Raw genomic sequence first — 15614 nt, 5'->3', positions numbered from 1 at the left:
CCATGACTTAACGTTTTCACTTTGTTGATTTTTTTGTCATCAGAGAATGGCTTTCACACAGAAACACCTCGTGTCCTTGTTATTGGGCAGAAAGGGATCTCAGGTTAAGTTTTCATCATTAGTTTTATGTGGGATTGGGTGTATGTATGCTCTCAGAAAGTTTTTATCTAGTCTAGAAAGTTTTTGACTAGTCTTATCTCTAAAAGAAACCAAATTCAGAGTAGGAGCAGGGCTGATAGGGGTGACCTTCCCAGGCGCATCTGCTGCTTGCCACCATCAGTTTGCTCTGCAGCAAGTGATGATGTGTTGCACATAGTTGTTTGTGTAGAAATATTTAATTTATACCTCAGGGTCCTGAGATTAGACATGAGAGGTGCATCTGGATTGAAAATAGTGTACCCAATTGCTTTGATCAGTGGTTGAATTTTTTTCCTCATGATTCACAGAATTAAATTCAAAATAATTAAAAAATATTTATTATCTGTGTAGATAAGGCTTGACTGTGAAATGCCAGTGTGGGTGTTTTCCCCCCAATAATTCACAAAAATGTTTTATACAAGTTTGAAAATAAAAAATTAGAATGTGTAATTGTATTGCCACAATAAGATTGCACAAAAGAGTTCTTAAAGTTTTTTTCTTTTCTTTTAGCAGAGAGGGGACTTGATAATATTATGTAGAATATCCATTGGTCCTAGAGTAGTTAGGAAAATGAATTTTAAAGAGATTGAAGAAAATTCATGTCATTTATAACATTTCACTATTCACATTGCTAAGTGACCGTAAACTCCCAGATCGGAAGCTTTTTCTACGCACACTCCGGAGGTAATTGCGGTACAGCATGACGCTAATGACCCGAGCCTGAAATTGTTTGGAAACAATGTAGTAGAGGATCATATCCAGACACGTGCTGAGGTTCATGAGGAAGGTGGTGAAGGCTCCCCAAGGGCTGTAGCTGTTCTCTTCCCCACCCAGCATCAGGAAGGCAAAGCAGATGTGGAAGGGCAGGAAGCAGATGAGCACCTGCACCAGGAGCGTGATGATGATTCTTATGGACTTCTCCTTGACCTTGGGTTTCAGCTTAGATGTCTTGCCATGGAGGAGACTGTGAATGATGACCAAGTAGCACCCAATCATGATGAACACAGGGATCAGGAAGAAGAATATCAGTCGAGTGAAGTTCAGCACATTGACAGCTTTGAAGTGAATGATGTCAGAGATCTTTAGGCAGGTGGCAGGGGAGGAGGCTTTATCTGGGTCTTCGTAGAGGAGCAGCAGAGGGACAGTGGTTGTCAGGGTCATTATCCACACTCCTACACAGGCAAGCAAGGCCTTGCATGTTTTTTTAAGTTCTTTGGCATATTTCGGCTGTACGATGGCCATGTATCTGTCGGCACTGATAAAAGCAAGAAGCCAGAGAGCAGCGCTTGGGTAAAACACTACAAGAACCCCGAGAATGTGGCAGAAGTACTCTCCAAATGGCCATTCACCTTTTGCATAGTAGAACATTCGGAAGGGTAGACTCATTATAAATATTAAGTCCAGTAGTGCCACATTCATCATATAGATGGTTACAGTAGTTCTCTTCTTGGTGGTACAACTGAAAACCCATAAGGCAGTAACATTAACAAATAATCCAACCAGGAATATACAGCTGTAGAAGACAAGAGCCGCGATTTTGTATTCGTCTGGGTGTGAGCTATTAGAAGGGATGGGTTGATCTTGATTGCTTGGGGTAGTCATCTTATAGCTTGTTGGTAGGCATGATACTTAGAGGCTGTAAAAATAGTTGAAAAAATTAGGAATAAATCCCTTGGTTGGAAAATAGATGCTAACATTCTCACACTCAGCTTGGCTATCTCATTTTGAGAGTATTTTATATTGTAAACTTAATATGTGAGTCTCAGCATTTATTAAGGAATGCATTCCCTAGAGATTACAGCTGTGGTGAACTCATCATTTTTTTCAGGGCTGGGGATTAAACTCGGGTAAATGCTCTAACCCCAAGCCTTACCCAAGCCCTTATTATATACTAACCCATGAACATGGCTCAGAGGGTCTCAATGCAGTTGGGGATCCATTTATTTCACTATCCCTGCTTACCTGTCTTCTGCCTCAAAAAGCAAGCTTTCCTTTATGATTTTTTCTCCCTATAGTATGAAATCGGGTAACTGTTATTATTCCTCTCTAATAAGCATTCTTGATTTAGACTTATTGGGGAAAGGGCAATCTGTATTTTGAATCTTATAAAATGTTTCCCACTTTTTCTCACCACCATTCTGTTTAAATATTTTATAATCAAGTTATTAATGTCAAAATAGTACACTTTTACTCAAACACAATTTTTTTTGGGGGGGTGTGTACTGGGGATTAAACCTGAAGCACTCTACTACTGAGCTACATCTCCAGCCATTTTTTAAAAATTTTGAGACAGGGTCTGCTAAGTTTCCCAGACTGATCTCGAACTTGTGACTTTCCTGACTCAGCTTACTGAGTACCTATGATTTCAGGCATGTACCACCATGCCCAGCCATTCATTAAATATAATTTTAATATAAAAATGTATGTTGGGGGCTGGGACTGTGGCTCAGCGGTAGCGCACTTGCCTGGCATGTGTGAGGCACTGGGATCGATTCTCAGCACCACATATAAATTAATAAAATAAAGATCTATCAACAACTAAAAAAATAAAAAAACTGTATATTGGAAAACTGATTATTGAAAATTACAATAATTCTCACGTAAGAGAGAGCAGAAACTTTATTTTATCTTCTATTTCCCTATTTCCGATTGAGCTCATAGTAGGTATTCAGTAAATAAATATTTGCTCAATGAAGGAGAGTGAAGGAAAGAATGTTTGGTAAGGTCACTCATAGCAGCTGTTCTCTAGTTTGTCAGTGAAGACTTGCAGAGTTGCTGTCTGACCTTTTATTTATTCTTAAGTGGTAAAGACTTCTTCATAGTATTATCTCATATTCTCTTAAATTTATCATCAGTCTAGAAACAGTGGTTTTGTGTCATGATCTACAGATCAAGAACTGAGCTCAGGCTGGGGTTGTGGCTTAGAGGTAGAGTGCTCACCTAGCATGTGTGAGGCACGGGTTCGATCCTTAGCACCACATTAAAAATAAAGATATTGTGTCCACCTATATAACTACAAAATAAATATTAAACAAAAGAAAAAAAATAACTGGGCTCCTAGAGCAACAGATGGACTGTGTCCAGGCCATTGGAGTGCCTCAGAGTGAAGCTACCAGACTGGGTGTCTCAGGTCCTAAAAGCTGATTTCAGGGGCCTCAGTGGTGCATAGAGAAGAATGTCTTGAAAATATGTTCCTGTCAGGAGAACAGCTCTCATACCCCTCCTCTGCCTAAGTATAGAAGCATGAATACTGTTTGTCAAATTAAATTTTAAAAAGGAGCAGCTAAGAGAAGTGGATACTGATAAGAAGTCATCAGTAACTTGATGCGTATGTCAAAAGTAATAAATTCCAATCACCAAAAAAGTGTTCATTTCAAATGGAAAGAGTTTAGTTGTGATTGCAAATATCATTGAACCTCAGAGTAAAACTCTTCACCATGATACAGCCACTAAGAGATTTTAAAAATAGCCTCACTACAAAGAGATGGAACTTTGAGGCATCTTTTTGAAATATGGAGGTGTATGAAGTTTCGTTAAAAAATGTCACTTTGTAGAGTGGCTTGTCTCTAATTCAGCCCTGACTCCCTCTTTAGTGAGAATTATGGGGGAGATTAGCAGCCTGTGGTCAGTGGTATCATGGGCTGCTGAGAACAGCTTTTGAGGTTGCTGTGCACAAGTTACAAGATGCAAATTTGCTTTCTTCCCTCCTTCCCTCTCTTTCTCTTTCCCTTCCTCTTCCTCCTTCATTTGCAACTTCCTAAATTAGTTTCTCAAATATGTGGATTGAATATGATTTTGGAATAAAATTTTATAAATTTAAAACCCTGTAATAAAATTTCCAAATATCAGTTAAAGTATAATATTAATTTCTATCAGATGAGAAAAGTACTGCATAGGAAAATTAGATCTCCAGAAGAACTCGGGAACTTAAATCTTAAATTTTATTAACTTTATTAAACATAAAGGCATTTTTTACATGTTTTTTAGTTGTGGATAGACATAATATCTTTATTTTATTTTTATGTGGTTCTGAGGACCGAAGCCAGTGCCTTACTTGTGCTAGGTGAGCACTCTACCACTGAGCCACAACCCCAGTCCTCAAAGAATTTTTAAATAGTAATAAATGTAATGTAAATGAAATTTTGTATTCTTTTTTATTTACCAACCAGCTCAGGGAGCCTTTTCCACCTTGGGCTCAGGAGGCTTTTATGCAGTTCATTTGCCATCTGCATTTGTCTTCATTCATTCACTCCAGTTTGGATAAAGTATGAGTGACTCAAGTGTCTTAAAGGCTATGCTCTGCAAACAGAAAATTTTGGAAAAATTGTGAAAAGTAATTGGCTTTCAAGTCAACTTTTTGAAAGCTTTATATTTCATGATCACCTATAGTTTTTCTTTTCTTAATTAAACAAATAATTTCATGCCAGGTGTGGTGGCAGGTGTCATGGCAGTGACTTGGGAAGCTGAGGCAAGAGGATCACAAGCCTTGGCAACTTAGACCCTGTCTCAAAATAAAAATGAAAAGGAATGCAGATGTAGCTCAATAATGGAATGCCCTTGGGTTCAAGTCCCAGTACCAAAACAAAAAGATAAATAATCTTATAAATCAATATAATTGAAACAATGTGACAAAGACACTTTAATATATTTATGACTTATCATGCCAGGGTTTTCCTTAATTTGAAAAATTACCGTTGATGTAAAGTAATATTGAAAATTAGTGCCCAGTTGTACTAATAATATGGAAAGATCACAACGATTTCAAGGTCCTTTCCTTCACCAACGTAGTTTCTGTAATGTTTTGTTAGTGATTTTGAGTTTAGTAAAGCAGTACTTATGATAGTGATCTGTGATGAAGTTAAAGGAATGCTGCTTACCTTCTTCCATCAAAGCGTTGTCTTAGAAGTGACCATTTTCCGGTGTACCCACTTCTGAAAAAGAGGTGTCTGTGAGTTAAAATAGCTCTGTCTGGAAATGGTGCATTTCAGACACGTCGTATTTCTTTTGTGTTGGACTCACTTGTTGCATTAAAGGCTGTTTTGAATGTAGCTCCGGCTTGCTGGAGGAGTTGGCACTGCTGAGCTGTAATCGTTGCTCTGTCTCTTTCAGGAAGTGCTTTCTGAAACAGGCTTTGCAGCTTGCAGCTTGATCCTGGATGTGGTTTTTTTTCTCTCACAAGTGATTTGTTTATGAAGTCACACTTAGCATAAGCTCCTCTTGAAATGATGGCATTGTGTTAAGAGAGTCCTATCAAAAGGGGAATTTTTTTTCAATTAACTATTTACTTTGATGTTTAAAGTCTGCATAATTTGTGGAAAGAGGAGGAGATTTGAAGTTGAGCAGAACCGGATTCCAAGTCTAACTACTTTCTAAGCTGTGCAACTTTGTGTAGTTACTTAACTACACTGAGCATTTGTTCCTAGTTTCTATACAATTAAAATAGATGTAATATGCATCTGATAGTATTGTGAGGATTCTAATCCATAAAAATCCCAAGTGCTTAAAAAAGTACCTGGGTACTTAGCAAGTATCCCAAACAGTGTCACTTTACTACAAAATTCCTAAAATCATAGGCTATCCACTTTTTACTTTTTAAATCATCCCCCCCACCCCAATACTGGGGATTGAACCCTGGGTTGCTTGCTTTACCACTGATCTATATCCTTTATATTTTTTATTTTAAGACAGGGTCGGGGCTGGGGTTGTGGCTCAGCGGTAGAGCACTTGCGTAGCATGTGCGAGGCCTTGGGTTCTATCCTCAGCACCACATAAAAATAAAGAGATAAAATAAAGATATTGTGTCCAACTACAACAAAAGGTAAATATATTAAAGAAAAAAAAAAAGACAGGGTCTCGATAAATTGCCCAGGCTGGCCTTGAATTGACCAGCTGAGTAGCTGGGATACCAGCTTGTGTGCCACCAAGCCCAGCTCTATTCAGACATTTCTCAGTGGTTAAAAATGGGATCCTCCATTCATTCATTTCTGCTGTGCCATACACATTTTGCCTGCTGTGGTTTGCTTTGTTTTATGGTCCCCGATGCTTCACATCTCTTTTGGTCACATGGAAGTCCAGAAATTGTTTCTTTTGCATGAAGTTCCCTGCAAGTCGTAGCAGAGAGGACTCTGGAGTCAGCTGTGGGATGATTTACATAGTAGGAGTGTTTTGACCTAAGAAGGGGAAGGAAGCCAGCGGAAGGGGAAGTGAGCAGTACAAATCATTGCCTGCCTAGTTATGTTCATTTTTTTTTAACTTTCTCTCTTCTTTAAAAACAAAAAAAATTGGTTGTTCTAAAATTTTGATTATCTTTGTATTTGGATATGCATGATTTGTCAACTTTTAGAGGGTATCTGAACTTAATTACATTTGTTTTTTGAATTTAATTTTTTGAGAGCACGCGCATATGTGTATGTGTGTATTTGTGTTTCTCCTTCACGCAAAATGATAGTAAGTCTACACCTTATAGTGGTTATTGAAGTCCTTGCCTTTGATGACAAACACTTGTGAGTCTGTTAGCCTACCAGAATAATGGGCTTTAGAGGCCCTGGAGATGACCACAGTAGCTGTTTTTGTGTGGATGAGTGTAGATGAGGAAAATGAGGGCCAGAGAGCGCTACTGACTTCCAAAGAACTCAGGGACAGCCTGGCTTCTTAGGAGTTGAGTGTCCTCCAGCACCGTCATAACTCTTCTTGAGGTGACTACCTTGATTTATTCACTAGATATCTCTTTGTTACTGAATTACATTCATCAATTTTTAATCCATGGAGTTATGTTTCATATGCCACCCAGGAGTGTGATATTTCAGTCAGATAGCAACCTCTTGTCTGTAGACCTAGTCTGTTCTTATTTCATATAGCCTGTGACACATTTTCAGAAATGAAGTATTGGTTAGCTTCCTGTGCTGTGTAAATCAACAGATGCAATAATGTGTATACCTAAGAGTCAGGAATGTCCTCTCATTAAGACTGGAGTCCTTTTCTGTACATGACATCCTTTTTTTTTTTTTAAATATTTTTAGTTGAAGATGGACACAATACCTTTATTTTATTTATTTATTTTTATGTGGTGCTAGGATCTAACCCAGTGTCTCACACATGCTAGCCAAGCCCTCTACCACTGACCTACAACCCCAGTCCCTGACATTCTTATTTCTGATTTGCCAGTTTCTTAGGCACATCCAAAAGCAAGTGTAGGAACTCCCCACATGTCAGGTCAGGTTGGGATCAGCTCTCACTCTTTTCCCACCTTACTCTGCGTTTCAGCCAGATGGGGCCTTTGGCATGTTCTCTTCCAGCCTTCTGCATGCTGTTCCACTCCCCCACCACCCCCACTGCTGGCACGGTTTATGGCTGCACTCCCACCTCCTGGCTTGGCCAGTGCAGTTTATCCTGGAAGCTGCCTTTCCGGGAACTCTTCTCTGCCCTGCAGCGGTCTGTGTTTGTCCTTGCAGCGGCTCCTGCTCTCGCTTGTTGACCTGCCTTTTGTGCTGTACTACAACGTGTTCCTTGAGAGTGGCAGCTGGTGCGTGTGTACATGTATGTGTGTGTATGGCATTGCACGTTGGCAGAACCTGTGACTGAACAAGTGGGTGAGCAAATGGAGACTCTTGGGGGAGTCAGGGATGAATTCCTGAGCCCAGAGTTAGCATGGGCCTTTTGCCAGCTTGTGAGACGTGGAGATAGGCCAGGGCCTGGGCCTGGTTCCCTCTTCCCCCAACCCGGTAGCGCTGAACACCAGGCTCTGCTATGATTTTATGTTGAGAAGGAATTACAGGGAAAAGGTAAATTTCCCCAAACCATTCAGCAGATAAACAGTTGATCAAGGATTAAATTTTTATGTCTACTTTGCTTCTTTAATACTTAAACCTAATGAATTCTTTTTTTTTTTAAAGAGAGAGAATTTTTTTAATATTTTTTAGTTTTCGGCAGACACAACATCTTTGTTCTGTATGTAGTGCTGAGGATCGAACCCGGGCCGCACACATGCCAGGCGAGCGCGCTACTGCTTGAGCCACATCCCCAGCCCCCCTAATGAATTCTTTATTCAAACAGAGGAACTTATCTGTCTCAGGGATCATTCATGCAACTTTAATTTCATGTAAGTGAAAGAAAAATTTTACTCCTTGCAAAAGAGGGATTTCACATTTTCCCAGAGACTGCAGGATTCCCTTCATAAAGTGATTCACGTGTCACAGGCTGTATGAAATAAGACAAAGAACAATTTAGTTCCAGTTTTGAGTTCTGGTTAAATGTTAAAGAATCTAAGTGAATTTTGATTTTAGCACAAGTGCCCGGGTTTTAAGTGGATATAGTATGATTCAGTTAAGCCAAGTTTATAATTATTAGAAAGAATATTAATAGTTTTATATAGCAAATTCCCATTACAAAGCATGTTCCTATATTAGAGACATTTCCTGGTCTTAACCTAGTTATCTTAACCATAGCAAGAGTGAGGGCAGCTTATCATTGCTCCCCACCAGCACTGTGACCAGGGGACCACTGCAGTGCTTTAGCTGTTCCAGTGTGGGGACAGATAGCAGAAAGCCCTGGTGGTTGGGAGATAGCCTGTCCCAGGGAGAGGAGGAGTGAGAGTAGCAAAGAATGCTCTGACCTGCAGGGGGAATCTTACCATGTGGTCCGGACGTTCTCCAATTTCACATTTTGGAATCTTTGTCCCCTGCCCTTCTCTGTCTCAAACTTCTATCTAAACTGACTGGTTTCTTTTGAGGGACTGAGCTGAGGTGGGAGATATGTGTTGAATGGTAGGAGTTTCTGGATAAAAATTGAGAAACTGTATTTAAAAGTGCTTTTTAATTTTTTTTTAATTTTTAAACTTTTTTTTAAATTGTAGTTGGACATTATACCTTTATTTTATTTAGATTTTTTTTGTGGTGCTGAGGCTCACACATGCTGGTCGAGCGCTCTACCGCTGAGCCACTCCTGGCCCCTAAATGTGCTTTTTAAATGTATGTTTAAAATCCCAACAATTTATAGCTATGATCTTATAGCCAAGTTAGAATGAAACTCCTTTCAATTTGATTTCCTATATTATGTTGTAAAGTTAGCATTCCCACATTCCTTTTCTTTAGCAACTTTTGGGGGCATTTGAAACATTTTAAAGGCATATAAACAGACAGTTATTTATCTTTTGGTACACAAGTTGAACCCTGATATGATCATATATATATATGTATATATATGATAGATAATTAAAGATAACATAGACCTAAACAAACAATAGAGTAAAAAGATATTAGAGAATCTGTCACCAGAAGGTCCTCAGAGGACCTGCATGGCAGTTGATCAGTCCTGGAGCCACTGAAGTCCCATAGGACCCTAGGCCAAAAGTGCACAGTGTAACATTTCCCCTAAGTAAACAGAGATGCAGTCGAGGGCCCTGTGGAGCTGATTGGGAATCCTGTGGTTATTGTGATGTACTTGACCTTCTGCCGCAAATTCTGATCTCATGGAGGTGCACATGGAGGTGAGTCTAGGGGGAAAACACCTATAGTACCAGGAAGTAACAGTTAGGAAGAAAGAAGATGTGTAGAGACTACTGCTAGTGAACATGGGCCCCAGAGGCCCACATATTTCAAGGCTTGGTGTTCACCTTGGCACGGTTGCAAAGAGGTAGGAACTTTTAAGAGGTGGAGCCTAATTGGTGACATTAGATCATTGGGGGCATGTTCTTGAAGGGAATTATGTGACAGTGGGCTCTTTCTTTCTCTTGTTCATTCCTGGTCATGAGGTGAATGAGTTGTTCCACCAGACACTTCGTTGATGGGCTGCTTCACCACAGGCCCAAAGCAATGGAGCTAGTCAGTCATGGAACCAAATATGCTTTTTCTCTGTATAAGTTGGTTTATCTCAGAAATTTGTTGCAGTAACAGAAAGCTGACTAAAATAGCCAGGATTGGTAAAGAAACAAACCTATATTCTAATGTGTGTGAGTTTGAGGATTCTGAATATTTTAATGTACAGGCATCTGTATACTAAAAGTAACCACTTTAAGGTTGTTGGTTTAAAATGAGTTACTTAGGTTTTTTAAAATTATTATTTATATGACATTGTTCCTATCTGTATTATCTGTAATAGAGCTAAATCATCATCAGGCAGGGTTCGGTTCCATCTCCATACTGACTCCAGAGTATGTTGAGGACATAGAACATGTAGGATACATGGTTGTGACCACGGATGTCTGTTCATGAGTCTCAGATTGTGTGCTCTTTCTGTATTACATGTCATATTATCTTTATTTTAGTAATTTTTTTTGAAGTTGGATATCAGAAATAATCTGTAGCAAATAATGTCATGATGGAATAGATCATCTTTTCCTTCCCCTGTTCCTCACTAGAGTTGATATTCCCGAGGAAATGTTGAATTCTGCAGCCTGTATAGGTAATGTGCCTAGGAGGAATGCTGCCACCCCATGAGCAGAGGTTTGAACCTGAGTGGTCAGGGGGATGTACCTCTGTTCAACTTCATTAATAATCTGGGAAATGAAAATTAACCCACAAAAAGACATTACCACCCAGCAACATGTTTATAATGAGAAAGACTGAAGATGTGAAGTGGTGGTGAAGTTATCAAGCCATCGAGAACTCTGTGTCTTGCTGGTGGGTGGGAGTTTAAATGTGCAGGACAGTTTGATACGAAGTACTAAAGTGAATTCACACAAGTGCCATGACATAGAGTCCACACCTAGATACATAACTGGTAAAAATGCATGGTCGTGTGCACCAGAAGAAGTGGAAAGAATGTTCATAGCAGTATTATTTATAATACTCCAAATTAGGAACCAGACTTTTCACCAGCTATAGAATGGATAAGTCAGTTGTGGTGTAGGCAGAGTAGAACACCATCACAATCCAAATAAGAATGATCTCCTAAGCATGGTGTTAAGTCAAAAAGCCAGACACAAAGAAATTACAGTGGGTGGTTCCATTTGTATGGATTTCAAGAAGCACCCAAATTAAAACAGATGCTTTGGAGTTCATGCTTCGGTGGTCACACCTTTTGGTGGGGTGTGGGAGAAGTGGCAGTGAGGAAGGGCATCAGACATCTATGTGTGGAACCCTGGCCTGTTGCTTTGCTACTCTTACCATCTGTACCCCAGAGACCATGGTAGTGAGGGGGCACTGGACCCTGGACAAGGGGAGACCCCTGTTAAGTTAGCTGCCTTGGGAAGAGAGACAGTGAGCCTCAGTTTCCCCTACAGGAAGGAGCCAGGAGAATCAAGACTCCTATTTAAGCAACCCCTGGCTAATCTCAGTTCTACTCTGAGATCCCACTGGAAGCCAGGGGCCTGGCCTTTTGGGTGGAATCTGTACCCACAGCCTCAGGGACAGGGTAGAGAAGGGAAAGAAGCAAATGGGTTGTCCAGCCTGCCTTTTCTGAATGTGTAGTACACTTTGTAGTCAGAAAGGCTTTTTAAAGAAAACTTGGAGGTAGCAAAAACTGGGTGTGAGGGCATCCCTGCTATGGGAAGCTGCTTCTGTGAGTAATTTGTTTGCTCTTGGAATCTCAGTCTGGGATTGCCTCCTGTCCCATAGTTTGGGTCAGGCATGTGCTATAGACACACTAGTTCTCTTTATCTCTGTCCCATCTGAAGTGTCCATGGTTTCTTTGGAGTACATTTAAATTTTCTTGTCCTTACACTGGGATTGGATAGCTGTGCTGGAGCTCTGTGCCACTGATTAATGAACTGAGTTGTCTTTAATAAGTTAGTTTCCCTGGTCACCACTCCCTGCAGTTGGAAGGAAGGGGAAGTTGGTTGAGGCCTTCTCCAGGGGCCTTCCACTTCCGGCATTGTCTAATTTGAATTAATCCTTACGTCTTTCCATTGCAGTGAGGTATTTTATCTGTGGTCTTCTGAATTTCTATAGATGAAACCTGGCAGGTTGGGAGCTGGGCCTCTCTGCATGGAAACCTTAGTGTGTCCCAGGCTCATTTAATAATACCTCATGCCAAGAAGGATCAGGGCCTACTTGAAACTGAGCACTCAGTGCCTGATGGGGTCACATTAATTCCTGGCCTTGGCCATCCTTTCATTGTTTGTGCATTACTGTGTTGTTGTTTAGTGTGTGTGTTTTTACCTCATTTTAAATTTATCTCTTGGAGAAATTATAATCAGCTTGCAGAGGAAGACATAAAAATCGTGCATGTTTTTTGTTGTTCTTTTCTTTAGAATGAACGGCACTGATCTGGTTACTCAGGAGAGCTGTGTAGCAGCACTCCCTGCTTATGCTTATGAATCTGGCAACAGTGACAAATCAGTTGGCCATTACAGTAATGATATTGCCTTATTGCTAACACTTTGTGTACTGATATCCTTTATGAAGCATTTATGGCTTTCAGCTCATATAGCCCCTTGTTACCAGCAAGCCACATGGTCTAAACAGAATCCTAACAAAAAGGGGAAGGAAGTGGATGGTAGTATACCATCCTCAGACACACAGGCAGCCTGCTGGTGTGTTTCTTTGTGTGAAGGGGCATGCAAATAAAGTGTAGACTTTATTTTTCTAATATTAGTGTAAGAAAGTTATGCTATGTCTTGAAAAATGGGTGGCCAGTCAGGTAGGTCTGACTGGCCAAATAAATAAAATCATGATTCTAAAAACAAATTGATATGTTAGGATTGGCTGTGACTGTGGCTGTGTGGAGGCCTGAGGGAAAGTAGGCAGGGTGCAGAGGTCTTGCATCAGAGCGGTTACTTCAGTTTGTTTAAGTAGGAGTGCTTGCAGAATTAACTGGGCATGAGGTAGTTTCAGGTTCCTGACGTATGTTTTCTCATTTTTTAACCTGATGGTTCGAGGTGCTTTGACATAAATCCTGTGCTTTTACTGCCACCTACAGATGATTGTCTCTCGGAGCTCTTCACCTCCACTGGAATTGAAGTTTTGGCAGGTTATAAAAAATTTGTGTTAATTTATCAACAATTTTACATTATATGGCTTTATGTAATAGACATGTTCTTGCTCCCTGGCTGGTAGACTAGTTCTTCCCTCATTGGAAGCATCCTTTTTCAGGAAAGAGTTCTGTCTGTAGGACTATGTGTTCCTCATCTAGGCCCTTGAGAACATTCCATTTTTAATATTATTTGTGCCTGATATTCTACTAAGAGTTAAATGTAAAGAAGCCTTGGAACAAATTTGGCATGTTTAAAAATATATACATATATGTGTATATACATATATATGTGTATATATGCTACATAACATTATATATATACAGTCACATAAAATATCAATATGTATATGTACACACACAGAGAAACATTTTTAAGCATGTGGTTCAGGATGGCTAGGTTCACACACATTGTTGGGCAGCCAGTGTCCAGAACCTCTTCCACCTCCCGTGCTGGACTCTGCACCTATTAAACAACTCCCAGCCCTCCCTCGAGCTTCTCTGGCTTCACCATTCTTTGTCATCATGAATTTGACTACTCTGCCTCATGTAAGTGGATCACACAGTGTTTATCCTTTTTGTGACTATTTATTTCACTCAGTATAAAATTCTCAAGGTTCGTGGGCTGGCGTCCAGAGCACAATGTTAGAGCTCTTGCCCTAGCATGTGTGAAGCACTGGGTTCCATTCTTATCACCACATATAAATAAATAAATAAAATAAAGTTCCATTGACAACTAAGAAAAAAATTAAAAAAGAATTCTCAAGGCTCATCATAGCCTGTATCCGAATTCCCTTTCTTTTTAAGACAGAGTGGTATTCTGTTGTCTGTACACACCTCGCTTTGCTTATTCATTCATCTGCCAATGAACAACAGGGTCCGCCCATGTTTTGCTTTGTGAATAATGCTGCTGCGAATAGATCTCTCTGGGACCCTGCCTTCAATTTTGTTGGGTGTATGCCACGTGGTGGTTCTGTTTTTACCATTTTAAAGCATCACAACACTGGCTGGCATAGCAGTGGCACCGGCACGGCTCCCATCCCACCCACAGTGGGTGGCAGGTCCCATCTCCTTGCCCACATGGGTTATGTTATTTTTTTCTCTTTAATGGTGGCCATCCCAGTGGATGTGAAGGGTGTTTCACTGTGGTTTTGATTTCCACTTCCCTAGCATTAGTGATGTTGAACAGCTTTTCGTGGGCTCCTTGGCCGTTTGTGTCTGCTTTGGAGGAACATGTATTCAGGATTCTTTGCTGTTGGGTCTGTAGGAGCTCTTCATCTGTTGTAGCTGTTAACGTCTTATGGGATGTGTGATGGCAGTATTCCTTCCTACTCCACAGCTGCCTTTTCACTCGTGATTGTGTCCTTGGATGCGCATGATTGTGTTCTCATGATAAAGGTGAATTTAAAAGCTTTACATGTACATAGTGAGGTTTTCCTGAGAAATTGTTAGTCTTTGCAGGACCTTTCCAGGGGCTTGGTCTGCAGTGTCATTTCCTGTAGGCCTGACTACCTTGACTTCCCCCAGGAGGGTTTGACGCGGGGCAGGAAGAAGCTGGCAGTGTTCCAGAATCAGCTCTTTCAGCACCTGGTGCTTGCTCCTGCTTTCCCGGCCCTGGAAACTAGCTGCCTTCATTGTTCCCATAACAGGCAATGAGAGCACACTTGCCTCTTTGTAGCATTCGTTTCCCTTCTCTACCTAATAATATTTTTATCATTGATTAATACAAAAATATGATGTATTTGCTCATCAGACTTGCAAATTACAAAACCTAGGAGAATATTTTAGTGTTGGTAGAGGTTAAGCTCCTGTAACAAAGAAGCCACAGACAGTAGTTTGAAGAGCATGGGTGTGCTTCTCTGTACCCACCACCTGTGGGTGGGCAGTCTCTGTTCTAGGGAGTAAGTCACCAGGGCTTGGGCTGGTGGGGCAGCTCTGACCTTCCCCACATGGCCCCTGCAGTGTGGTTCTCACTTTTCCCATTTCCAACCAGTGGGGAAGAACGAAGGGGCACAGGGTAAGGGTTGCCTTTTCCTGGGGACTTGAGGTTGCAGATGTCATACCTGCTCCAAAATATTGCCAAGAACTTGGGCTCTCAGGTATGGGGGGGGCTGGGAAATATAATTGGAGGTGGGTAGTCCTATCTCTGGAGATAAGGAAACAGCAGGTTTGGAGGGAGCTGCTTGCAGTCTCCTCGAGCAATAGCTCTAGCACATACGCTGGTTCTGCAGGCTGAGTTATGGGCTCTGTATTCAACATATAAAACACAGAATGGCCTAAGAGCATCAGATCTTTCTCTTGAGCCTAGAAATCAGCTTTGGGGACACTGGCAGGCAAGAGTTGTGATTTGTGAAATACCGTCTTTCTGTGATCGTTCAACACTGATGTGCTGCAACAAGTACAACTCTGGTGGTTAAAGATGCAGAGCCGAAGGTGGGCAAGAGAACTGTGTTCAGCTCTTGAGAAGGCTGCTCCATGAAAGAGGAGTTCAGGGTGGTGGCCTGGGAGAATTAAGACCATAGGGAGATACTTCAGAATATTCTTGGGCTTGACATAATTTGCAACTCTCA

General features: G+C 40.8%; 2 protein-coding genes across 3 annotated transcripts in view; one reads left to right on the top strand and one right to left on the bottom strand.

Moving 5' to 3' along the window:
- UBAC2 (UBA domain containing 2) overlaps positions 1–15614 on the top strand; it is a 159494-nt gene that overhangs the window by 37145 nt on the left and 106735 nt on the right. The window lies entirely within an intron of this gene.
- Positions 209–5275, bottom strand: GPR18 (G protein-coupled receptor 18). The gene is made up of 4 exons (XM_081302478.1): positions 5158–5275; positions 5016–5069; positions 4327–4437; positions 209–1774 (listed from the first exon to the last, which is right to left on the bottom strand). Exon 4 carries the CDS (start codon positions 1738–1740, stop codon positions 745–747), a length of 996 nt encoding a protein of 331 aa, XP_081158604.1. The 5' UTR covers positions 1741–1774; positions 4327–4437; positions 5016–5069; positions 5158–5275; the 3' UTR covers positions 209–744.

This window comes from Spermophilus citellus (genome assembly GCF_964194105.1).
Source record: "Spermophilus citellus genome assembly, chromosome: 1".
Taxonomy (NCBI): domain Eukaryota; kingdom Metazoa; phylum Chordata; class Mammalia; order Rodentia; family Sciuridae; genus Spermophilus; species Spermophilus citellus.
This window is presented reverse-complemented; position numbering and strand designations above follow the sequence as displayed.